At 33.7% G+C, this 26,889-nt stretch overlaps 2 protein-coding genes across 6 annotated transcripts; both read left to right on the top strand.

Moving 5' to 3' along the window:
* Positions 1-1,629: 1,629 nt before the first annotated feature.
* LOC148608747 (uncharacterized) lies at positions 1,630-8,879 on the top strand. The gene is made up of 10 exons (XM_088541149.1): positions 1,630-1,660; positions 2,067-2,801; positions 3,732-4,153; positions 4,622-5,356; positions 5,569-5,842; positions 6,093-6,372; positions 6,771-6,950; positions 7,285-7,332; positions 8,032-8,077; positions 8,561-8,879. The coding sequence occupies exons 1-10, from the start codon at positions 1,630-1,632 to the stop codon at positions 8,627-8,629; spliced, it is 2,820 nt and encodes a 939-aa protein (XP_088397275.1). The 3' UTR covers positions 8,630-8,879.
* Positions 8,880-17,761: 8,882 nt separating this feature from the next.
* On the top strand, positions 17,762-26,772 carry LOC148608746 (BTB/POZ domain-containing protein KCTD4-like). 5 transcript variants are annotated; one of them, XM_088542363.1, is made up of 4 exons: positions 20,275-20,397; positions 22,373-23,416; positions 25,401-25,986; positions 26,561-26,772. In XM_088542363.1, exon 2 carries the CDS (start codon positions 22,405-22,407, stop codon positions 23,335-23,337), a length of 933 nt encoding a protein of 310 aa, XP_088398489.1. In that variant the 5' UTR covers positions 20,275-20,397; positions 22,373-22,404; the 3' UTR covers positions 23,338-23,416; positions 25,401-25,986; positions 26,561-26,772. The 5 variants fall into 5 exon arrangements, with proteins under 5 accessions (XP_088398493.1, XP_088398491.1, XP_088398489.1 ...); XM_088542365.1 differs by lacking the exon at positions 20,275-20,397 and adding an exon at positions 17,833-17,983 and having other exon boundaries at positions 22,373-25,986; XM_088542362.1 differs by having other exon boundaries at positions 22,373-25,986.
* The last annotated feature ends 117 nt before the right edge of the window (positions 26,773-26,889 follow it).

The raw sequence follows: 26,889 nt of genomic DNA, 5'->3' as shown, positions 1-26,889 counted from the left end.
TTTTTTATAATTGCATGTTTTCATAAAACTAATTATAATCACTGGGAAAACGGTTCTTGAAATTCATGAAGCTGATGCTATTTTGTGTACAGTTAAAATTTCCAAAAACTGCAAATGCTAAACAAAAGGAATGACACAAAAGAAATTGTGCTTTTATAATTTCAAAACGTATGTAAACATTACCGGAATGATATAAGGGTTACAAAATTGTATAATAATTCAATATTAGGAATATTTTGTCAATTCCCAATAAGAAGGCCAAAAACTGATTGTTTCTTTTCACGATGAAATACAATATGTAGTATATATAATTATGCAAAATAAAGTTCAACGTTCAATGAATGGTTCATTCTTTAATTTGCTTGAGAATTTTTAATTACATTAACTTTTTTATTATTTAAAGAATATAATTGCATGTATAAAAACAAATGTATCCTATTTAAACAGATTTACACATATAATCTGTTGAAGTCGGTATGATTTAATTTTTTTTAAATCTTTTTTAGAGTTTCAATTTTCCTATTACATATTTCTTTATTGTGCATGCTGTCGACATAATAATCAGTTAAAAGGGATTTTCAATCTGTAAATTATTTATACATTTGTTTCACCCTTCAATATGAAAAAAAAATTAAAAGAACTGCTGTGACATATGTCAGTAAACCGATCCTACAACTTCAGATTTGATAATTTAACCAAAACGTACCCATTCTGTTCTATTTCATTTGATCAATTAATTGGGTTGTTAATGGGTATCCCTGGTGCATACCTTTCCCTGATAAAAATATCATATTTCCAAGACGTGAAGAAAGCAGAATTTTTCAAATAAACTATATTTTGTATAATGTGATATGCACGGTGGGTGAAAATCATGTATTAAGCTAATTTAAATAAATAGAGGATAAAATCTTTGATTGTAAAAGAAATTTAAACCAAAAATTCACAAAACTAGTTAGTAAAGCCTGTACCGTGTACGGATTAATACTTTCTGAAATGGTTTTCCGTATTTGTGGAATATAAATGTCATTTATGGGAAAAAAACAACAATGTAATGATTAATTATGTACAAAACAACGGTTTTATTCCCTTCTATTATATGTATTACAAAACGAACAAAGTTGCCACAGGGAAAATATATGTAATCATACAAGTAAATAACTAAAAAATTATGTTAAGTCATCAAATAATGATAGAGAAAATGTAGTCAATAAAGATGTCATTTATGCTAAAAGATTTCCTTTTATCTTGTTTATTACCATCAGGAACACGTGTAGAAATCAAGTAGTTTCACATTGCATGGCATTCATATTCAATTATTGTGGCATAAATGCCACCTATCAATCACTTTACAAAAATCATTTAGACAAATAATGGTTCTTTTAACTTTTCTACATTACAGTATATGTTTTTCAAATAATATACAAAAATGGTAAATGTTTCAAAATATTGTACTGTCAATGCTAAATTCGTAAGAGTGGTCGGTGACGTTAAACATCCTAAAAGACGAAGTTTTTATTCAGCGGCGTATGAAAAGTTTATATTCAACAGCCGGAATAATCAGTTATACATGACGAATTCAATGTCTTAATGATAAATGATTGAAAGACATTTTAAGGAAATAAATACAAGATGATATATGTTACCATCAGAACCTGTAAAAGTATGTAATAAGCAGTTCTTTGTTCATTAAATAATATTTCAATGGATTATGATATCAAAAAAACAACCGCTATTTCTTATTATTTGCAAATGTGTGTTTTTGAAACTAGTTATAATTATCAGAGTTATTGCCCTTTTCGCCTTTACTGACTGCTTCATTAACTGAATCAACTTGTTTCTCTGATGCATATTGGGTCGTTATGCAATTAAAAAGTGTTTATATGAAGTAAGGTATTAAAATAAATGGCAAACCGATTTCGGGCATAATGTCTAACTTCGCTTTTCAATTACCTTTTCAATCTGCTTTTTCCCCTCTCTATGATATTACAATGCATTGGACAATAAGCTTATCTAAACGTGCATATTACGCATCAGTTTGCCAAATCCAAACTATATATTTTTTTCAGTCTGTATCAATGGTCTGGACCTAAATGAATTGGCAAAGACTTTCGACGTTAAGTATCATGTCGTTAGAAATGGCATACTCATGTACGGGACAGTATCATACTACGCCAATATAACTATGGAGAACAAAGGGACAAAACCGATCCCTCGTACTGGTTGGTCTTTGTACTTCTGTCATGACACTCTCATACAACCGGTGTACTTCAATGCGTCCACAAATCAGTATACTGGTGGAGGACTTATCTTGTCTGGAAATGTAACTCTTAGTCATATCAAAGGCTGCATGTTCAAGTTCGAACCATACAGTGGAGAAAATAGTCTGTATCACTTTTTGCCTCTTCAACCCGGAGAGAAAAGAAACATATCCTTCCTCTGTTCAAACTGGGCCGTCAGCAAATTTGACATGTACCCTAACATTTATCTCGCCAATGAAACACACACGTCTGTGTTAGAAAACACCAAAGATCCAGAGCTTTCCTTTGTCTCACCATTGGAAGATTATCCACAGTTTATGAGAAGCATCCCAAATGACGTAGACAGCGTTCCATTTTCTCCATGGGAACGATACAACGGGTACAACTTCTCAAGCAGACAAGATGTAAAATACAAAATCTTGCCAACTCCAGAATCCGTGCAAGAAAGTAAATCTATCAAAATCACTATAGACAAAACATGGGTGATTGATGTAAATGGAAGAAATGATTTAACACAGATAGCTAATTATATGAAAACAAGGCGTAAGTACATTAGTAAAGATTTTAGGTCAAACCTGTCATGTTTTGAGTTCTTGTTTTCTTATATGCAAGAGTAATCAAGGGATCCAAGATTCTTGCGGAAATCAAAAGAATGCAATCCAGGGACAAAGACGAGACATTGGAAACAAACACAACAAAGAACATATAGTAACTAAACTAATTCATACAAAGTAATAAATGTAAATGAGAAACTCGGACTCCACTAAAAACTGGGAGCGTGGATCAGGTGCACCGGTAGGGTAAGCGTCCTCTGCTTTTCTAGAAACATCACCGAGTTGCTCATAAAAATTCAAGTCCAAATCAGTTTTCATGGTGCAGATAGATACACCGTAACGATCCACGAGTTCGTGATGACGACCATAACACTTCTGTAGTGATAATCCTGTAGCAACATAACCCTGTTGCCCATGACAGCAGTAATACTATGATTATTCATCAGAAGTTTTGTCAGTAGTACAGTTGAATGTATTTATTTCTTTATTGAAACAAGAAAGAATGTTGTCGTAGTTTTGCATGGACAGTGTTTAACTTTAATAATACCAATTCTTTCATGGGGTCTAAGATTTAGTCTATACATTATTTCAACTATCTCCAAATGGAAACTTCCAAGTCAAAGTTTTACTTGACAGAAGACGCTGTCCCAATAAATAAATGATGGCAAACATATTTTGTAATTTTCAATTTATACAAAATATGAGAATATCTTGATAGACAGTTCGCCATCTTTAAATATGCTCAAGCAATATTAGTAGAATATTCGAGTACTTTTAAATACAGATGAAGATAATCAAACGCTATTATTTGATACAATTATATAAAACAAATTTATGTCTTCAGTAACTTTGATGTTTTGAGCTATTTTGAAATCAGTAAACGTGTACATAAAATTTAATTATAGATTTGTCTTTTCAGAAGCACTGTTTGCTGGAATACAAATAAAAGATAAAAAGGCAGGAGCACAAAATGTTATTCAACTTTCACAAAATCCCAACATGGCACAACTTGGACCGGAAGGGTACATCTTAGAAACCAGGCCTAATGACAAGAGGGTTATGATAGTTGGTAAAACATTGGCTGGCGTAAAGAATGGTGTCCAATCATTGTTAAGTCTGACAGCTCTAGACAATAAAATCCCAGTACTGAAGATCGTTGATAAACCTCGATATCAGTACAGAGGTCTTCAGATGGATGTAGCTAGAAATTTCTTTGACAAAGATGTCATAGTTAAACTTCTAGATCTTATGGCAATGTATAAGCTGAACAAGCTCCAGTTAAACATGGCTGACGAAGAGGGATGGCGAGTAGAAATTCCGGGCATTCCAGAGCTAACACAGGTATGTTTAGTTTCCATTGGTCCAAATGAGTTGAGTTAATAATCTTAAAAATGGTCGGTTTATTGAAAACTTCAAAGCCACCGTAGAAATCAATGCATGGTATATGAACATAATTTATTAATAAAAGTTCATTACTTCAGCATTTTCTTAGGCTTTGTCAGTGCAAATTAAAAAGTTTAAATACTTCTATCACCACACTGAATTTTGCATTTAAGTTCAAATGTTCGGTAATTGAAAGTAAGACAGAATTGCCATACTTAAAGAAAACCTTGCTCGACTAGGTTTTCATTATTTGTTATTTCCCTGCGTTTGTTTTCTCTATCCTGCTTTTTTTAGTCTTTTGACTTCTGATTGCGGAATAAAATTCCTTTTTATGTCTCCCTTTACTTCATTTCAAGTGGTGCTTCATGTAACATACTGAAGTACATAACCTAAACAATAATTAATTTTCTCTATATTTCATTTTAGATTGGTGGTAAAAGATGTCACGATTTAACAGAATCCAAATGTCTCTTTTCACAACTTGGTTCAGATCCAAGTGGAAAAGGTATTGGGTCGGGTTTTTATACGGGAAAAGACTACATTGAAATCCTGAAACAAGCCAAACTAAGAAATATAGAAGTTATCCCGTCTGTTAATCTGGCCAACAGAGCCAGAGCTGCCATCGTAGCTATGAATGCTTATTCTAAGAGAACTGGGGACTATAGTATGGTTTTGATGGATGTTAACGATCCACCATTGTATCTAAGTGATAGTTTGTACAGTGATAATGCCATTAACCCATGTATGTCATCAACTTATAACTTCGTCGGTAAAATTATCAAAGAGTTGAAAACATACCATCAGAAAGCTGGCCATCCACTAAACATTTTCAACATTGGTGGTGATGACTCACCTCGTTCTGCCTGGCTGAACTCAACATACTGTGCTAATCAGGGTATCGTAGATCCAGATCCATGGATGAGAATTAAGGTGAACTACACAACTAGTCTTGCTAATCTGGCAAGCAAGTATCGTGTCAGCCTGGGTGCATATGAAGAATTCTTCGTCGCCTTCCCTACGACAGATCCTCTTGGTGGTCTTCTCACTCCCTTCAGTAGAAACAGATTCCCAAGAAATATCGATCTGTATGTCACAACCAGGAACACACAGACGGACACGCTACTCAAAAGAGCTTTTGTTTTTGCTAATAATAGTTACAATGTAAGTATTGATTACAGTGATCGAATTCAAAGGTTTTTTTTCATTACTGGTTGAGTTTGACAAGGCTTTTATCGTTTAAAATAGTTGAATGCATGCCTCAATATGGATACTTAACTTTAAATGTGAATAATTTAAGGATAACGTACATGTAGATTTTGAATTTGACACACTTCATTCTCTTGTTTTACTCAAGACCTTGATACTTTTTTCAGGTTATTCTGTCGCCTTCTAATTTCTTCGCATTGGACCATGTTAGTGAACCTAACCCAAATCTTCCGGGGGATTACTGGGCAACTAGGTACATCAACATTTCAAAGATTTTCGGATATACACCAGATAATTTCTGTTGTAACTTCCGACCAGACCAGTTTAACTACGCCTCACCTCGTGGTGATCAGGTTGAGAACTATGGTTGTTTGGACGACTTGTACTGCGACTTCCCTATAGACAGAACATTGGTAGATAGGATTTACAACAATCTTAAAGGTGTGTGTGTGTTTATTGTTTATGCTATATAGTCTTTTTCTAGTTTTGTTTATTGTAGTACCAATTCTTTATTTCGTCAACTTAAATATTTCATGAATTGTTCAATATGAAATATTTTATCTGTTGCATATTTAATGATTTAGTGTACATTTGCTACTATTAGAACAACTTTGATAAAATGCAAAAGATGGTATGTCTTCATTAGTAATCTCTTTATAATAACTCCGTTTTTATTATCATTTCATTCTAGGTATGCAGGCACAAGTTTGGACAACAAAGGTCAGGTCACCAACACACTTGTTCCAACTTCTGTTCCCTCGTCTCATTGCTTTTGCTGAGAGAGCGTGGCATAAAGCCCCATGGGAAAGTACATACAAACCTAGAATAAATCTACGGATGGGTTTCCCTCGGCCACAACTTGAAAATCAGCGCCAGGACTTCATTCAGATGATGAGTGCTATCGGCTATAAGGAGAATGACCGTCTGGAACAAATGGGAATATTTATGAGAGTGCCACCTCCAGGAGCAAAGTAAATTTCCTATAAATGTTCAGCTATTAATATTATTTATTCTTTCGAAAACATCTAAAATAATAACGTATTTGATCGTCAAACGTTTCTAAAATTACACAAACTTTTGTTAAAAATGTGTGTATCATTGATGTATTATTTGTTAGCTCCACTATGAAACAAAAGCTTTTTTTTCTTTACTTTTTGCTCGTAATCTTTTCATGTTGTTTGTGTAAACGTGACTATAATGAGCATCTTCATCACTAATATTGTTAACCATATTAATACAATGACAAAAGATACCATGCTGCAGATGATAGAATAACCTACTGGAACACTAGTACCATTTACTCCCAAACAATATATATACCTCTTACTCAGATGAACAATTAGAAATGGAAAATAACAAAACTTTTCAGAATAATAACCGTGCCAGACTCCACCAAATCTGGTCAGATGAGAAAGATTTTGATGGTAGACACCGCCTACCCTGGACTGGACGCTCAGGTTATAGGTACCAACAAAGTCTGGAGTGATATAAAACCAGCCACAGATATTACAACAATCACTGATATGCCTATGTTTTCGTTCAGAACAAGGTATGTGGTAAATAATACATCATATTAAATGCTTATCATCAACAGAATGTTCGTCTATACTCGCTAATCTTAGAGACAGACTTCATACAAACTTACAAAGGGAATGCAAGTAATCTTGCTATTCTCTTACCGAACTACATGCAAACCAAACCTGAAAATGGTAGTAACATTTTTGGAATTCGTTATGCAGCTAATTCGCCAAATAAAAATATGGACCAAACACATTATTCTATGAAAATATACGGAAATAACAATAGCCCACGATAATACAAAGTGCATGGACTAAATTACTTCATGAATATGCATAAGACGTAACTATTAATATATTTTACAGAAAAGACCACTTTAAAGATTTGTTAAAGACAAACCAGTCATTAGCAAGGTAAGAGTTATAACTTTTGTATTGTTAAAGTATCGAGAGGTAAACAGTCTTAAAAATAAACTGACGTGATTCAATGTTCTTATAAAATTTCATTAACAGGTATTTTCGTTTGAAGATGGGTTATTGAGATTACAGGATGATGTATATAGCCAAAAAATACTGAAGCGTCATCAGTGGGTTGATTCAAATGCGCCAAAATCCCAAAACATGCCCTAAATGTGAACAGAGACGATCTACATACACAATGTTTCGTAGATGGCGAACGGAATTAATAAGATAACGCTTAAAAACTAAAGATAAGATGAACAAGACGTCATACGAAAATAAAACTAATGCACCTGCAATATATCCTACAAAACAATGGGTGTGACAACAGGTGCTACGGAAGGGTAAACATGTCCTGCTCCGCCAACGGCACCCATCATATTGCAATCCGGTAAAAATCTAGTAAGGTTCCTCCCCGACCCGAGTCAATCGCTATTTCCACTAGGGGGGGGGGGTCATTCATTTCAACTGGAAATAATGGATTAAATGCCGTGAATGCATGGTATGTCGTTGGACATAACTATGCTATACCACGTTGCTAACTCCTGTTTTTTTATGCTGGAAGTTTGTATAGAAAGAAAAAAAATATCCGTAATTGTATTGTTAGGATAACTTTTTTCTCTGTCATTTTACTTACTGGGATGTCTTTTTCAGTGATGACTCGAAATACGTCAGTCTGACCGAGAGCTTAGAAAACGGGGTAAGTTTGTAATATGATGCCGAGTTGACATCTTACCGTTATATACGAGAGTGGAGTGCATTTATTGATCTAGAAAAAATGTTCATGTAGCACACTAAAAGATGATATGATCATTGTTAAACACACTGCAACAGCTTGTTAATGACAAAAGAAAATAATTATTTGGTAATATCAGTCTACATGATATATGACTATAAAACTTGTAACTTCCTGTACAATGTATTCAATCAAGAAAATCGAAGACATTGAAGGCCTTGTCCGTATTTTCCAGCTACTATGTAGGCTTAAATGTGGTTGTATAGTATACAATTCGCCTGTCCAAAATGTCTACTCTTGAGTAAGATGTAGTTTTATAGTTTACAAATTTATAGTATACATTTATACAACTTGCCTTTCACAGATTAAATGCGATTCTGTATCTTTTCTCATGCAATTTATTGTTTTTTTAATATGTTAACGATCAATAATTGTCATTTTCTTCAGCCAAGAAAACCATTGTTGAGACGACTCCAAGAGGCCGGCTTATGGACGAACCCACAAGTGCAAAAATAACCCAAAAGTGATGATGTTTGTAATACTTCGGTTGGTCACGGACACTAACATTTGTCATCAGTGGGTGTGTATGTCAAAGCCAGCCTCGTGAAACCGTTCTGGCTTCTTAGTTTTGACGAATTGTTACGATAACTGGCATAAAATTGTCAAAGAAGCTATGATGTATTGTTTTCCATGTATCATGGTCATGTGTGTACCTTCGCTTACGTGTGTGCATTATTGAATCTTTGTGTAATTGTGGTTTTATACATCGTCCATCAATAAAATATAATTTTCTAAATTTGCTATGCGTTATGTCGTTTGTTGCAATTTAAACTGTGAATATTTTTATTGACGAAGTGGTCAACAGTTCATCTTTAGTTGATGTCAGACGTGTTACACAAACGTGGGTGGCCTAATATAATATAGTCAATGAAATGGGTCATGCCAACTCAAATCTTCAGTTGATAAATCTGAATACTGGAAATATAAAATGTGGCATTAGTGGAACATTAAGTGCACATGATGCCCCGCCACTTAATCGTGAAAATAGGGGAATGGCAAAATGTTGAAAAATGACCCGACTCGAAAACTACCTTAACGAAAAACGAACTTAACGTTTTTTATGGTACTTTAAAACATTGCAAAATTTAGAAAAGAAAACATTGATCCGTTCTCAAGTTACCATATGTGAACCGTCGGGTGATAGACAGACGGGCGGATACGCAACTCTTCTGAGGCGGGACATAAAAAATGAAGGAACCCATGTAACTTAGATTTGAGGAAATCTTTATATATGTTTTATGAAACCAGATAAAGACAGAGTTTTTATTACTCGACTTCTTTTGGTTCTCCCTTTTTTATTTGTTAGTTTGTTTTGTTTGTTTGTTTGTTTGTTTTTGTAGTTAATATTTTTCGTTAACGTAAACTTTCTGACTATTGAGGTTTTCTTTCATTCTTTTTTATAAAATGGACTGTAGGTAATGTTTTGCAAAATTGAGAAAGAGAGAGAGAGAGAGAGAGAGAGAGAGAGAGAGAGAGAGAGAGAGAGAGAGAGAGAGAGAGGCTATAAATTTCAGTGACTGCAACTAAACTTTTATATACATGTACATGTTCTTAATCAAACAACAAAATGCCTATTTGCAGCACTATTGCATTTATCACAAATCAGTTCAGCACTGTCAACCACATTGCATCTACAAGTCTTTGAGTCTAAAATTTCACTCCTTTCTGGGAAAACTTGTGTTTCATGTGTGCATGTCTTTTACTTTGCACGGAAGTGACGTAAGTCTGTGTCCAGTAATCGGAGTAGTGCATGGGCCTGTAGCCGATTGGATCACAAGATTCAGGGTGTTCTCCACAGAAAGTTTCCATCCACCACCACGTAGATACTTCTCGGAATAATTTAGGGATGGGAAGTTTCAATATTGAGTTCTCTGCCCTTGCTTCTCAAAAACTGCAGCATCTTTGGTCTATGCTCTGAAGAAAATCACAATGGACTTGTTTTCCTTCTGTCGCGTGGTGACCGGGTACAATGTCTTCCATTACTGTCATCATGTTCCGGAAAAAGTTTCCTTCTTGTGTTCGGTTTAACCATTGATAGCAGGTCACCTGCCTTAATTTGAGTCTGACTGAAACGAAACGCAGCAAACCTTGCTGTGGGTTTGTCTGGTTCTTGGCCGAATAAACGTATTGATAGCATAATGAACGAGAATTAAATAAACCTTCGAAAAATAAATTGGTTAGATTTGGTTGTGGATTTTATACCTTATTGGTTGGCATTTAGTTGAACTTCTTCAGGATCTGAGACATGCTCACATAATTACTTCAATTAATGAGAACAAAGTTCATCTTTTTAAATAGGACAATGATTGGCGATAATCCGCTTGAGCTTTGATTTAGATTTAGGCTCTATTAAGACTATGTTTGTGTTTTTAAGAGACATTTAATTAGTAATAACCAATTAAACAAATGCATTTTCCGATAGCAATTAGCTTAAAAACTTTAAATTTCGCTGTAATATTGTTTAATCAGAATTTGCCATTGTTATAAACCAAATAACTAATAACATTAATTCAGAAACCAGAAAAACGTTGACAAGAAATCAACCAGGATCATAGATTTGAGTTTGGGGAAGCGATTTGACCAAATATTCTGATATTCTAGATTAGGATAACGTTAATATTGAAGAATGAAACAAAAATGAACTTGACCTTCAACTAATGGCATGGATGTTGCCTTGCAGATAGCATGAAATACTCACCTACCTGAGTTGACGGGCAATTCTTGTTTATGATTTCTGTTGTCTTCTGTACGTAGTTCAATTCATTTGAGTTGTACAATTTGTTTTCCGTCTGTTTATAACTTTTTGGTCTTCCCTGATGTTGTGTACACAGATTCCCCACCCTCGTTGTACCTTTGGTAATGCTAGTTTTTAAGTAAATACGCTGATATTGAGTGATAGTTCACGTTAGAATCAAATATTTGTTTAGTTAAGTATATACACAGAAAATAAACTGTAAACGAATGAAAATTCTTTGACAAGACATCATCAGGAACAACAAAAGAGCATCAGCCTCATTAAAACCGGAGGTAAACTCATTTGCTCTAGATGGTTGAGAAGTTATGTTCGTTGAAGGTCAAGTCCAACTAAGAGTAAATATATTTATGAAAGTAGGAGGTCGAAGATGTTTATTGAAAATGACTAAATATTGACCTTTATTGATCAGTTTATTTATAGACCCTGAAGATATTGGTTGACAAGAACAAAAGCAGGATCTTGAATGTAAAAATTTTCGACTCTTAAGTATAGTGTTATTGAACAATTACATGCAAGACGAAAATCCCCTCAAAAGTTATAAACATGCAAGTTAGAACAGGCCTAGCTAGCCTAACAATAGGAGAAAAAAAATCATTCTACTGTGGTAAATGAAACTTAGTTACAGCTCATAAATTGCGAGATCGAGGACCCGTTTTTAAGTGAAGCCATGGAAGTGTCTTATCTAACCGTATTTCCCGTAAATCAATCTTATAAAATCACGAAACACCTAGTCAAGCGGAGGTACATAGTGATCATGGTGACCGTTTGTCCGTCCCGTTCCAATCCGCCACTCCTGATATCGCCATATGAAATTTGATGAAACTTTCACAGATTATTTACAAAATATGATGCCATGGTACACCTCCTATTTTGTTTTTGTTTATTTTTTTTTATTACTTGAATGTTTAAATCACTTACGGAGTATCCTATATAGAATTTTATACTATGGAAACCGAGAAAAAAACTTTAAAGGTTAAAGGTTAAAAGAACTCCGTAAAACAGCTTGTAAAAACTTTGTCATAAACAATATTAAAAAAAGTTAAAAACAATACCAAATGATTTATGCTTGTATACCATGAGCCACCCCGTTAATGGGCCTCGTAATCCCCTGTCTTGATTACTCGTTGTTGGGCTTTTTTACGCCAAAATTTATGCCTTTGGCGTCAGTACTCCTTTTGCCCCAGTTTGCGTTTCGATTTTCGTAGTTAAAATTGCACCGATAGATTAATGATCATTTTGCCCCAGAATACAAGTAAATTTACATTCATGCTACATTAGATGTATGGCGTGGTTATTTTGGTTCGTATAATTGGTTGTTCATCTTATATTTTAAGTCAATCTAAATGACTGCATTATAAAGTTACGTCCGTAAATCAATGAATATGGCTATGGGACATGTTAGGGACTGACGGAAGGACGAGCAATACTTTATCCATTATAAAATAGAAGAACTATTAAACCATTTACATATATGTTATCCAGTTATTTCTCCTTTCTTTTTGTAAATTTTGAATTTTAAAGTTGAATTTGAAAAACAAATGATTACAATCAAATTAAAATTAAAATAAAAAAAATATAATAAATAAAGAATTATAATACATTATTTATATTTAGTTTTTTATTCTGGGTACATTTTTAAATATATACGGTATTTTTTATGTTTATTTTCTTTAATTCATTTCTAATTCATTTTTTTAAATTTTATGATCGTTTTACTTTAGATTTTTACTTCTTTTTTTCCTTATTTGTATTTGGCACAAAAGGTATTCTGTTTCTGGCGGAAAAGGACTACACGGAAAAATATTTTTGGCGCAATTTAACTACGATTTTGGATCCAATTGGCACAAAAGGGCGATGCCCTCGTTGTTTTGGTCGGAGTTGTGGAAACGAGACCAAATGAAGTATGAAAATGACGAGTTGAGGGAACGGCTAGTTGATGTTCAATCTCGTTCAATGAGAGAAAATCTTTTGTTTGGGGGTGTTGAGGAGCACGAGAGCGAAAGAAATGATCCTGACAACATCAACACTGAAAACGTATTACAAAAATTTATTAAAGAAAAACTGGGTATTGATGATGAAATCAGGTTTCATGTTGTGCACATGCTCAGACCAAGACGTGATCGTAAACCTCGTACCATTGTTGCGAAATTCGAAAGGCGTAAGGATAGAGACCGCGTTTTAAAAGCAGCCCCTGGTAAACTTAAAGACTCTCCATATAGTGTCTACGAGCAATTCCCGAACGAAGTTATGGAGAGACGGAATATTCTGTGGCCATCGTTTAAAAGGGAACAAAGGATGGGGAAAAAGTTAACTTTAAAGAAGTTAAACTTTATGTAAATGGTCAAAGAATTTATCCCGAGGATGTGCAGCAAATGTGAACACAAGGTCATCAGTACAGCAGGGATACATTTAACGGTAGACGTGTGAACAATGAAAACATGCAAGCTCCTATGGACCATTTCCCAACACACCCGCAAGGTGGAGATGTTCAAAACGGTTCCATATAGGACAGGCCAACAAGGGGACAGTTTGTTTTTGATCAATCCTCTGACAATCTTAAAATCTCATGTCTAAATGTTTGTAGTATAAAGAATAAATTGTTATTCAAAGAATTCAATGATATTATAATAAATTATGACATTTTTATATGTACTGAATCAAAAATTGATAATTTAGATGTGTTGAATTTACCAGAAGGGTATAGTAGTTTTTCGAAGTGTAGAAAACAATTTTCAAAAAAATCAGGAGGTATTACTGTTATTATCAAAGAGAAGTTAAAAGATATACTTAATTTTCAAGATACTGATTGTGAATTTGTGCTATGGGTTAACATTGAAAATATTATTAAACAAAAGCATTTACTTTTGGGGTGCATTTATATTCCCCCAGAAAACTCTAATATTCTTCACAAGAGTCTTTTGACCAAATTGAAGCAGAACTTTTGTCATTAAAAACTGAAAGTACTGTTACAGCACTGATTGGTGATTTTAATGCCAGATCTAGTACACTGGCTGATTATGTTGTACCTGATGACAATTTAATGAGGTTTTTCAATATTGATGAAATAAATGATGAATTTATGAATGAAAATGTATGAATTTCAAAAGCTGCAAGAAAAGGGTATACCTGTGGATAGAAGTAGTGAAGATAGAGGTCGATGTAGTAATTATGGTTATAAAATGTTAATTTTTTGCAAAAAATAATAGTATTTTTATAGCAAATGGTAGAATTTGTGATGATGCAGGTATAGGTAAAGTTACATGTAGTGAAACTAGCATTGTTGATTATCTTATTGTTTCGCCAGATTTATTTCCCTTTGTAACAGAATTTCAAGTGGTAGATTTTGATCCATTGATCTCTGACGTTCGTTGTCGATTACATGTCACATTTTCTATTTTCACAAAAAATGATTTGCATGACAAAGGTCCAACGGTGGGTGTTAGTAAACCTGTCCGTTGGATTAGTGACAAGAAAAATCAATTTGTTGACAGTGTTGAAAATAGCTTATTATTACATGTAGATGAACTTACTGATGGGATTGATGAATTTGATGTAAACAGTATTTCGTTTCAAACCGATCTAGATACTTTTATAGAAGATTTGAATAAATTGTACCTAGATTCAGCTGTAGATACGTTTGGTACTAGGACTGTTTATTCGAATACTCAAAGAAAAATTGATCAACCGTGGTTTGATGGTCAATGTCATGAAAAACGTAATGAATTTCACAAAGCGAAGAAAAAATATAATCGCTTGAAAAACGATGACAGTCGTCGAGAATTAAAATGCGCTGCGAAGGCATATAGAGTTCAAATGAATAAATGTTATCTAGAGTACCAATTTAAGCTCGAAAACGATTTGCGTGCCACATCCGAATCAGAACCGAGAGAATTATGGAAAATACTTAACAAGATAAATAGATCAGCCGATAGTCAATCAAAGATATCTATTGATGAGTTATATGAGTATTTTAAAAATCTTAATATTGCCGCCGAAGATGTCGAATCCGATAAAGATTTCGACATTCCAGATTGTAATGATGATGTTATTAATGATATACTAAACGGCAATATTACAGAAGATGAGATTTTGAAAGCCGTAAAAGATATGAAAAACGGGAAAGCACCGGGATATGATATGATAGTGAATGAGTATATTAAGTCTTCGATACATTTATTTTTACCCTTGTATGTAAAGCTTTTCAACAAAATACTAAATACCGGTGTTGTTCCTAAAATTTGGACTCTGGGAATCATTTTACCTATTTATAAAAACAAGGGTGATCCCCTGAATCCAGATTCATATAGAGGTATAACCCTGGTATCGTCAATGGGCAAACTTTTTACTGCTGTTTTAAACAACAGATTGGCAAAATATGCTGATTTATTTGACGTTATTCCTGACGCACAAGCAGGCTTTAGGAAGGGATACTCAACTCTTGATAACATTTTCTGTTTGCATGTTTTGACAGAACTATATATGTCATTTGGTAAAAAATTATACTGTGCCTTTATAGATTTTAAAAAGGCATTCGATACGGTATGGAGACTTGGGTTATGGCAAAAATTGGTACAAAAGGGTGTTAGTGGTAAAATACTTAATGTGATTTATAGTATGTATAATAGCATTAAGTCATGTGTTAAGCAAGGGGGTGATATATCTGGATTTTTTTCGTGTGATCTTGGAGTAAGACAAGGCGAAAATTTATCGCCTTTCTTATTTTCTATTTTTCTGTCAGATTTGGAAGCTTTTTTGAATGCCAATAATATTACAGGCCTTCAAAAAGTTTCAGAAAAATGCCAGGACCATCTAGGAGTTTTCATATCAATTTTTGTGTTACTTTACGCGGACGATACTATACTGTTAGCTCACTCTGCGGAAAATTTACAAATTTGTCTTAAAGTTTTTGAAGATTTTTGTTCTCAATGGAAATTGTCAGTTAATACTGACAAATCAAAGGTATTGATATTTTCGAAAAGGAAAAATAGAAATGTATTCAATTTTGAATTCTATGGTTCAAATTTAGAAATAGTGAATTCTTATCCATATCTTGGTGTACTTGTTAATTATAATGGTAGATTTACATTAGCAAAAAAAGAAACTAGTTGAACAAGCACAAAAAGCTCTGTTTGCTTTGTACAGAAAAATTAGAAATATTTCGATACCCATTGATCTGCAGCTAAAATTATTTGATTCATTGATTACACCGATTTTATTATATTCATGTGAGATCTGGGGTTTTGAAAATATAGATATTTTGGAAAAAGTTCAACTTGGCTTTCTTAAAAGAGTATTATCTGTCAGGTCGAGTACACCCAACTTTATGACATACGGTGAAACAGGTAGATTTCCTTTAGAGATTTTTATTAAGTTACGAATGTTGAATTTTTGGTCTAGACTACTGACAAATGAAACAAAATTATCAAGTATTATGTATCAATTGTTGTATAATATGCATCAAACAGGCATGTGTAACTCAAAATGGGTCAATTATTTAAAGTCAATATTAGATGATACAGGTTTAAGCTATGTATGGAATAGTCAATGTGTATTGAGTAGTTTTGATGTAAAAATATGTGCAAAACAAATATTATGTGATCAGTTTATCCAAAAGTGGCATAGTGACATTGACAACTCATCTAGAGGACAGTTTTATGCATTATTTAAAAATGATTTTTGTCTAGAAAAATATTTGTTAAAATTGAACAAAAACAGAAGAATTTTTATAAGTAAAATAAGATGTTCAAATGTGAAATTTCCAATCAAGACTGGTCGTTGGAATGGTATTCCAAAAGAAAATCGTTTGTGTCATCTGTGTGAAACTGAATCCATTGGAAATGAATTCCATTATCTGTTTATTTGTCCACATGCAGAAATTAAACAGTTAAGAATTAAATACATACCTCAATATTTTATAACAAATTCAAGCTATGAAAAAATGAAAGGTATGCTTTCACTTTGTAATGTAAGAGTTTTGAATAATTTGGCCATTTTTATACGAAAAATAATTTCATACCTATAAGGAAGATTGTTGTGAACAATATGTATGTACAGTTTATGTATTATATGTTTGTTTGAAGTTCGCCATTGTATTGTTTATGTATTATATATGTATGCCTATTGTTACAGTGTAATCTGTCTAGAGTGAAATAAAAACTTGAAACTTGGAAAAAAAATAAAATATTGGAGAAACCAAGGATTTAATCTAGATTTATACATAAACCTTTAGAGAAACGTGAATAAACGGAACCTGTAAAGTAATTGTTGGTTTATACTAAATAAACATGTATACAGTTTTCTCATAATATTGTTATGACTAAATCAGTGGCTGATACAGAGTTTTTTAAGTAAGGGGGTGCCCAAAAAAATTCTTGACAGGATCACCGATAAGGATTATGCACGAAGTGAGTGTTTTTCATGATCTAACAAACACATGTTTTCAACATTTTTTTTCTAAAAGGGGGGGGGGGCTTTAACTGCAATATAAATGTTTTAACCATTTTAACATTAAATGATTTTTTTTTCAGCTCGAAATCCAATCTTAACCTCCCTAGCAGGGATAATATATACTGAACCATACTGCTGGCGAAATCCGACCTTAACCTCCCTAGCAGGAATAATAAATATATACTTGATCATACTGCTGGTGAAATCCATCCTTAACTTACCTAGCAGGAATAACATATACTGATCATACTGCTGGCGAAATCCATCCTTAACTTACCTAGCAGGAATAACATATACTGAACCATACTGCTGGCGAAATCCATCCTTAACTTACCTAGCAGGGATAACATATACTGGATCATACTGCTGGCGAAATCCATCCTTAACTTACCTAGCAGGAATAACATATACTGATCATATTGCTGGCGAAATCCAACCTTAACCTCCTTAGCAGGAATAACATATACTGGATCATACTGCTGGCGAAATCCAACCTTAATATCCCTCGCAGAATGACATATACTGGATCATACTGCCGGCGAAATCCAACCTTAACCTCCCTAGCGGGGATAACATATACTGGATCATACTGCTGGCGAAAAGATGAGGTACACGTAAAATGATGATTTTATAAAAAGTATTACTTGTACATGTACTATATTTTAATGAATTCACCTGTAATTGGCGCAAATGAAATAATGTATTTTTTGGCACAAATGAAATATGGTTTGTGGTGCAAATCAAATACTAATTGGCGGAAAGGCAATGCGTCGTTCGCTTGACTCATATGTGAAATTTGTCAAAATGTGTTAAAATGTTATTTACTTAATCTTTTTTTTCTGTTATCTTATTATAGTTTCCACAATTGTCATGCGCTGAATATTTATGTATTAACTGTATTGTCTTCTCTGTACTGTAATGGTGTTTAGAGAATAAAAGAATCTGAATCTATGAGAGTAGGACATAGACAAAGAGTACAATATTTAATATATAATTGGTTCAATTGTCATTTGCTGATTTCTCTGGTACAATTTTTTTTTATTTATACATTTTGTGTTGTTGCATAATTTACACGATTAGTGAGCGAAAATTGAGAAATTGAAATTTGAAATTGAATTTCTTTTTTAAGGCCAAATTCTTATATATAATGGACACTAGAGCAACCATTATTGGTCGTATATTGATGTTTTAGTGTTTAAGTTACCACGCTTTATATCTTGACAGCGAAAGTAAAACCCGCTCCAGAAATCTACTACCACATTCGAAATTTTCAAAACGGCCTGTACACACTGGCGTATTTTCCTTGTGTTCTGACCAAGATATTCCTTGTAGCATACTTAAAATCAAAACATTCTGACCCGAATACTACTCCTACAACATAAGAGGTTGGAATTCCGTTAGGATAGCATCAAGTCTGAAAATAGCTTGCCGGACAACCTCTAGCATTGCTGGAGTACCCGAATACTAGAATATTTGTATCGGTTGTGTGTTGTACACGTGCACGTGTATTGAAAAATCAAATTGAACATTAAAACTAATCAGCCCTCTTCGATCACGACAGTTTTTATCAACGTCATATGGCAGATATTTTATGCACCTTTGACAGATCGAACAGGCCTTGCTTTGCACTAGGCCGACATGCTGTTCTCTATTGTGCTAACTCACAGAAGCAACACCCTACCCGCCGGGTGTTGCTTCTGTGAGTTTCATAATTTTGAGTGGCATAATTTTTTAGGGCTTCCTCCACGAACTGATCATTTAAAATTTCCAGCAGTCAGAAAAACATGGTAGTCGTTACTAAAAAATATAATATAGGAGTCATAATGCTTTTATTGGCTTTTTTTCCTCCACTATAAAAGAATGAAAATGAAAGCTACCCATAAGAAAAACATGATATTCTGAGTTGACGGACAGTTTTGAATTTATTATTTAGGCGGCCATTTTCACTAGTTCCTCAGATTCTATCTTTAGGAAACTAGGTGTTTCAAGTTGAATAATGATGACAAAAGAGTGTTCTTGGTGGCCATTTTTCCGCTTTTTTTTTTATACTTGCTTTGATTTCATGGATAATTGGTTTATATAGTAAACCTGGTATTAATAGTGATGATGTAAATTTTGATTAGCCGTGGTTTAACTTCATGTTATGTTCTTTTCCAGCAAATCTAAACTGGGCTAATGCCCCCCCCCCACTCAGACCTGGTGGAATAAAAGGGCATAGGGGGACCCCTGCCAATTTTTTTCCCGGATGTTCTTAAAACACTTTCCCAACATTTTACAGTACCTTGGGTACTCTTTTGAACTTGCAGCATTCTTCAATATATGCTCTTTTTCAGCATTTTTTTTGTCAAACATGGTAAGAAAGCATGATACTTAGTTAATTGGGTATAATTGCCTGCAAAGGGCCCGTGATTATTAGATAATAAAGGTATTTGTATTTCATAAGAGAGGGGTACATATATTATCAAGAAATTGTGAAATACCTAGGAATTTGATCACAAATTCCTCAAATGTATGCAAATCTATGCCAGTTAATAAAAATGTGTTATTTACCAGAACCATACATATAATAAATAATGTATATTTATATCCATGCCAGAACCGAAGATTTTGATATTAATATACTATTTTACAGAACAAGAATCCTCCACGATATGACGACGTATTAGAACAAGATTATTATAGTTCTACCCGGAGTTTAACTAGTTCTTCTGTAGAACTGATACAAATCAAATCAACTTTATTGTCATATAAATCTGATGATTTGTGACAAAAAATAAAAAAACAAAAGAGAAAAAAATAATTGTACATGAATATATGAAAATAATTCAAACTTGCGATGCATAAGGAAAAATGTACACCGGATTCTTCCTCGCCCGTCGTATTAGTTTCGACTTTTACAAATATGCTAATAACATCCGGTTGAAAAAAAAAGTACCGAAGGATCAGTGCTTAAAAAGAAATATCCACTTTATACGTGGGAAGGAGTTCAAATATTGTAGAAATCAACTTGGTGAATTGTTCGGTAATAGATTTTCTACTCAAACGCTGTTTGTGGACGTACCTTCTTTTGCCATCCGTATGGTTTCACTTTCACTTCATGTTCATTTGTAAACGACCTTGGCTTGAGGGAAACACTTATGTTGTTGCTTCAACCTGACGTGACTCCATGGATGTAATAGTCTGTTTTACAAGTGAAAGCCTTGTATGCAAGTTAATTTACTAGACAGCAACCTGACAGCCATTGCAAAAAATACGTAGGGTTCAAGTGTTTGGCAGTTCAGTGCAGTTTCCTATACAAAACGTCGAACTCCTAAAACTACCCATACCAACTTTCCCCGATCCCAAATCACAGTTACTGAATTTTTCATTATTTTATGTACTTCAACTGTTTCAATCTCTGATGTAAGAATGAGAAATAATTGTAAAAGGAGAGTAGTACAGAACAACATGAATAAAATGGCTAGTTTTGGGGTTTTTATTATCGTACATAGTAACTCCCTAAAAGTAAAGGTCATAAGGGAGCAAATTAATTGTAAATTAGGCTAACAACAAAATTACTGAACACTAATCCAATCCAAAATCAAGTCAAGTCCTGAATAAATCTGGTAAAATAGATATTGCACCACCAGAGCAGCTGGTACCAAATAGTTCAACATATCCTAATTTTTCTTGCTCAGGCAACTGTCAGGCTAAAAACCACTAATTCCACTTCCCATAGGCTTCGATGCTAATTTCACAATATTCAATGGCTTCTCTGGACTTTACCTTAACTTTAACCTGCAGATGACTATATATCAGCATGATTCTACATATGTCAGCTCACAATCCTCAGAATGGCATGTGGGGTTAGCAGACTTGCAGTGCAGTACTGGTCACCGGAAGTGAAGTGTCTATAAATAGCATGGGAAATCCCAGTGTTTTCACAAGATAAGGGTATATTTAGAAATCATTATGGAGATTAGGCTTCACATCACAAGAAGCAAAATGCACCTATAAAATGTACAGAAATGTTTTTCCTTTCAGAAACTGTTTAAATTTTTTAAATGAGATGAGAACTTTTTTCACAGCACTATGAGGAACAGGGGTAATTTCTGCGTAGGACTATTTTTGCGTACGTTCCGAATGCTCATTGGTTGAATTGGTGGTCTGTAACCTGTCAGTGTTCAAAACATAAACAGAAAAAAGTCATAGGATAAAAATATTGATTATAATACAGTGCTTGAAATCAGACATAAGCCTCAAAAACATCCTACATGTACATCATAGAATACATATACGCATATGGTTTCAATAATCATGCACATGTAGATTGGAGCCATGTCTCATAACTGTTTTTATTTCAGTGTAATTACCATGCATTTATTAGTTGTGGAAAAAACTAGTTTTGCTAAGCATATTAGGCCCTGGGTATTTAAATTGTTACCTTTGTTCTGATAGATGTGGCCTCCTGCTTGAAACTAAATGGCTTCCATGCCAATGGATATATAAACAAGATGTTCATTTTAAGATTGTTTTAAATTTCATTTTCCATATTAAAAAAATTTTCATTGAACTATTTTTAAATAAAAAATTAACTTTTCAGACATCAATATACAAATATAATATGAAATTATTTAAATGATATAAGATGAATGATAAAGTACAAATTTTTATCATTTACAGTTGAGTTATCCATATTTCCACTGTATAAACTATGTTTAACTTAATTTCCTGTGACTTTTTGTCCTTAAACTTTTTTCTGTGACTCATTTGTTCAAAAGGCACAGAATTATGTAATTCAAACAAGTCTCCATTTAATTGAAAATACATGATGACTCTTTTAAATTAGAGTTTCATGTATTGACCTTGAAAGCAGCAAATCCCATTGCAAATCAGGAATGTCTAATAGTGTATTGATATCAGTAAAACTATAGGACACAACACATTGACAGTTCTATGAATGAGTGAATACCAATAGTAATATGAATTTACAAATATAAGTTTTATTTCTTTTACAGAGAAACATGTCTAGCAACAGTTGAACAGTGCGATGCATCTGACTGAAGGTGTCAACATGAATGGATCTGAGATTATACATGTCAATATTGGTGGTACTGTCTACACCACTACACGAGCCACGCTCTGTAGGTATCCTGATTCTATGCTAGGGGCCATGTTTAGAGGAGATATTCCGTCCAGACTTGACCATAATGGACATTATTTTATTGATAGGGATGGAGAAACTTTTAAATACATTCTGAATTTTCTTAGATCTACCAAATTAAGCTTACCAAATGATTTCAAAGAATATGATCTGTTACTATGTGAAGCCGATTTTTATCAGATCCGTCCTTTAAATGAATTGATATTACACATGCAGGAAGAATCCTCAAGAAACAAATCACATAGTCATTATCTAGAAATCATCGAGGTCAGAATTGGTACCACAGCAACCATGCCTTCAAAGAATTCTCGTGTAAAAACAATAATGATTGGTCGAAAGGATGTGATCTTGTCTTTACCAACACAGCTGATTGGGGAGGAAGCAATCGAAAGGCTAGTCATGGCTAATAAAATGGATTTTGTTGAATTGGAGTTAAACAGCTCCAATATTCGTTTACGTCTGGCTGAAACTTTGAAAAACAGTAACTGGGAGCTTCTAGAATCCAACTTGTCATCCTCATCTTCTACAAGCAATGGAAGTGGAACAGCAGCCAATATTACTATAGAGCAGACATATAGAGATCGTTGGATGCTAAATCTACCAAAAATAAAGGAAATTGTAACCTATATGTTGATTCATTTCTTCTTTTTTATTTCAGCAGATGGTCATCAAAAGAATTTGGTTGTTGTAGATCCTATAGGAGAATTGAAAATTATTCTTACATGTATACTTTTAAATGTTCTATTTCAGGTGATTATTGAGTTTCCACATTGGAAATATGTTATAATGAAACCTAGAAATACGGTGTTCAAGCATTAAGATAGAGCAAATATCATCAGCAATGTGCCATGATGCAAGCAAACTTTGTTAAATCATAGTAAATAGATTAAGTTTACATGTATGTTGCCAAAAATGATCTTATAAATTTGTTTAAGTTTAAAATGATAAAATTCCTCTTTCTGTGGTAGTGTGTAGTGATATTTGAGATAATAAGCAATAACCTTACAGCATTCTTTTGTAAAATGAATTTATTTGTGTCAGTTTTTTTTTTGTTTGTTTGTTCATTTTATTCCTGAAAATGATATCATATGTCTCGCTAACTATGTCATCATTTTTTCTCTCTGTCTTTTATCTCACTTCCAGTATAATTATCTTCCAAAATTTTGCAAAAGGTTGCCTTTTGGTCCCCATAAATTATACACACTCAAGAAAACTTGAACACAGTATTTCATAAATTTGGAGGTTAGAGGAGTTTGCCACTTTTCATATCGTTGCCTCATTCTTGCCATGGTGAGGGAGTTGAAGAAACTACATTTACTGTGTACTCTCTCTGAATATATGATGTTTTTCCAAAAGAGAATTGTTCATGCAGTCCATACTTTGTAGAAAAGACAACTGTGTACATGTCAGTTGCTTACATAAGGGAGGGTTCCAGGGGTTGGAACCCTCTTCTGTTTTGATTTTAGCCCTCTGGACCCCCTGCATACTTTTGTGCTGCAGTGCAGCTCCCTTGATTACTCTTTCTATATACAGCTTTTGACCAGTTAGTCATCTTCCATAATAAATCACATATCACTTTGTATGGGGATCATTGGTGACAGTGGACCAGCTCTATCAGTATCCCTAGTCACCAAATTGTCAAGACTGAAACGTGACAGTTTCACAGTATTATTTACAGTTTTTTGTATATTTTATAAGTATTAATTAATCATCCAGTTTCTAGACAATCAAATCAAAATATTTTCTATGATTGTAAAAGCATTAGTAGGATATACACTATCTTGTATAAGATTTATATTTTGTAATAATATTTAAGATTTGGAGCATTGAAAGATGTCTCGTCTATGAAAACTTATATTATTATAAAAGATTTATACTTTTTGTCCAAAGTGCAATGAAGTCAGTATGAGTCTTTCTTGTCATTTTTGTTGAGTTTTTTTTATTAATTTACTAACATTTTAAGAGTTTTCTTTTTTTTCTCTAACCTTGTTTTCATTTATTTGGATATTTTGTTTGTTATTATGTATTGAAGATGGTTATTAAACTGAATTTTAACCAAAATGTCAATTTTCATTCAAGTAAGAAAGACAACTCAAAATCACACAACATGTCTCAACTGAGATGAAATTGTTGTTTTTGTTATAAACAAGATTTGACTTTAATATTTTTATGTGTTACGCGTAGATCACATGATTGTTGAGTCAAAGTGAAAAAGGCAGAACCGGTATTTATAGTGTAAGAACTCAGAAGTAGCCTGTGGTCGTTGCTTGATACTTGTAACACAATAAATATAAATTTCTTACCATTTAATTAGAATCGATGATGTAAACAATTTGATCATCAATCAGAATCAAAATTCATACGCAATAAAAATGTTTTAAGGTGCCACTATAAGAAGTTTGGCACAAAAGGTTTTCTGTTTCTGGCGGAAAAGGACTACACGGAAAAATATTTTTGGCGCAATTTAACTACGATTTTATATCCAATTGGCACAAAAGGGCGATGCCCTCGTTGTTTTAGTCGGAGTTGTGAAAAAAAAAATATTGGAGAAACCAAGGATTTAATATAGATTTATACATAAACCTTTAGAGAAACGTGAATAAACGGAACCTGTAAAGTAATTGTTGGTTTATACTAAATAAACATGTATACAGTTTTCTCATAATATTGTAATAAATCAGTGGCTGATACAGAGTTTTAAGTAAGGGGGTGCCAACAAAAATTCTTGACAGGATCACCGGTAAGGATTATGCACGAAGTGAGTGTTTTTCATGATCTAACACACACAAGTTTTCAACATTTGTTTTCTAAAAGGGGGGGGGGGCTTTAACTGCAATATAAATGTTTTAACCATTTTAACATTAAATGATTTTTTTTTTCAGCTCGAAATCCAATCTTAACCTCCCTAGCAGGGATAATATATACTGGACCATACTGCTGGCGAAATCCGACCTTAACCTCCCTAGCAGGAATAATTAATATATACTTGATCATACTGCTGGTGAAATCCATCCTTAACTTACCTAGCAGGGATAACATATACTGATCATACTGCTGGTGAAATCCAACCTTAACTTACCTAGCAGGAATAACATATACTGGATCATACTGCTGGCGAAATCCAACCTTAATATCCCTAGCGGGGATAACATATACTGGATCATACTGCTGGCGAAATCCAACCTTAACCTCCCTAGCGGGGATAACATATACTGGATCATACTGCTGGCGAAATCCAACCTTCATATCCCTCGCAGAATGACATATACTGGATCATACTGCCGGCGAAATCCAACCTTAACCTCCCTAGCGGGGATAACATATACTGGATCATACTGCTGGCGAAATCCAACCTTAACCTCCCTAGCGGGGATAACATATACTGGATCATACTGCTGGTGAAATCCGACCTGAACCTCCCTAGCGGGGATAACATATACTGGATCATACTGCTGGCGAAAAGATGAGGTACACGTAAAATGATGATTTTATAAAAAGTATTACTTGTACATGTACTATATTTTAATGAATTCACCTGTAATTGGCGCAAATGAAATAATGTATTTTTTGGCACAAATGAAATATGGTTTGTGATGTAAATCAAATACTAATTGGCGGAAAGGCAATGCGTCGTTCGCTTGACTCATATGAGAGTAGGACATAGACAAAGAGTACAATATTTAATATATAATTGGTTCAATTGTCATCTGCTGATTTCTCTGGTACATTTTTTTTATTTATACATTTTGTGTTGTGGGGCATATTTTACACGATTAGTGAGCGAAAATTTATACTAAATAAACATGTATACAGTTTTCTCATAATATTGTAATGACTAAATCAGTGGCTGATACAGAGTTTTAAGTAAGGGGGTGCCAACAAAAATTCTTGACAGGATAACCGGTAAGGATTATGCACGAAGTGAGTGTTTTTCATGATCTAACACACACAAGTTTTCAACATTTGTTTTCTAAAAGGGGGGGGGGCTTTAACTGCAATATAAATGTTTTAACCATTTTAACATTAAATGATTTTTTTTCAGCTCGAAATCCAATCTTAACCTCCCTAGCAGGGATAATATATACTGGACCATACTGCTGGCGAAATCCGACCTTAACCTCCCTAGCAGGAATAATAAATATATACTTGATCATACTGCTGGTGAAATCCATCCTTAACTTACCTAGCAGGGATAACATATACTGATCATACTGCTGGTGAAATTCAACCTTAACTTACCTAGCAGGAATAACATATACTGGATCATACTGCTGGTGAAATCCAACCTTAACTTCCTTAGCAGGAATAACATATACTGGATCATACTGCTGGCGAAATCCAACCTTAATATCCCTAGCGGGGATAACATAT

The sequence above is a fragment of the Perna viridis genome, chromosome 8, assembly GCF_037379345.1.
Source record: "Perna viridis isolate PV_CMFRI_1.1 ecotype Kerala chromosome 8, ASM3737934v1, whole genome shotgun sequence".
Lineage (NCBI taxonomy): Eukaryota > Metazoa > Mollusca > Bivalvia > Mytilida > Mytilidae > Perna > Perna viridis.
The sequence above is the reverse complement of the archived record's forward strand: the minus strand, read 5'-3'. Positions and strand labels throughout refer to the sequence as shown.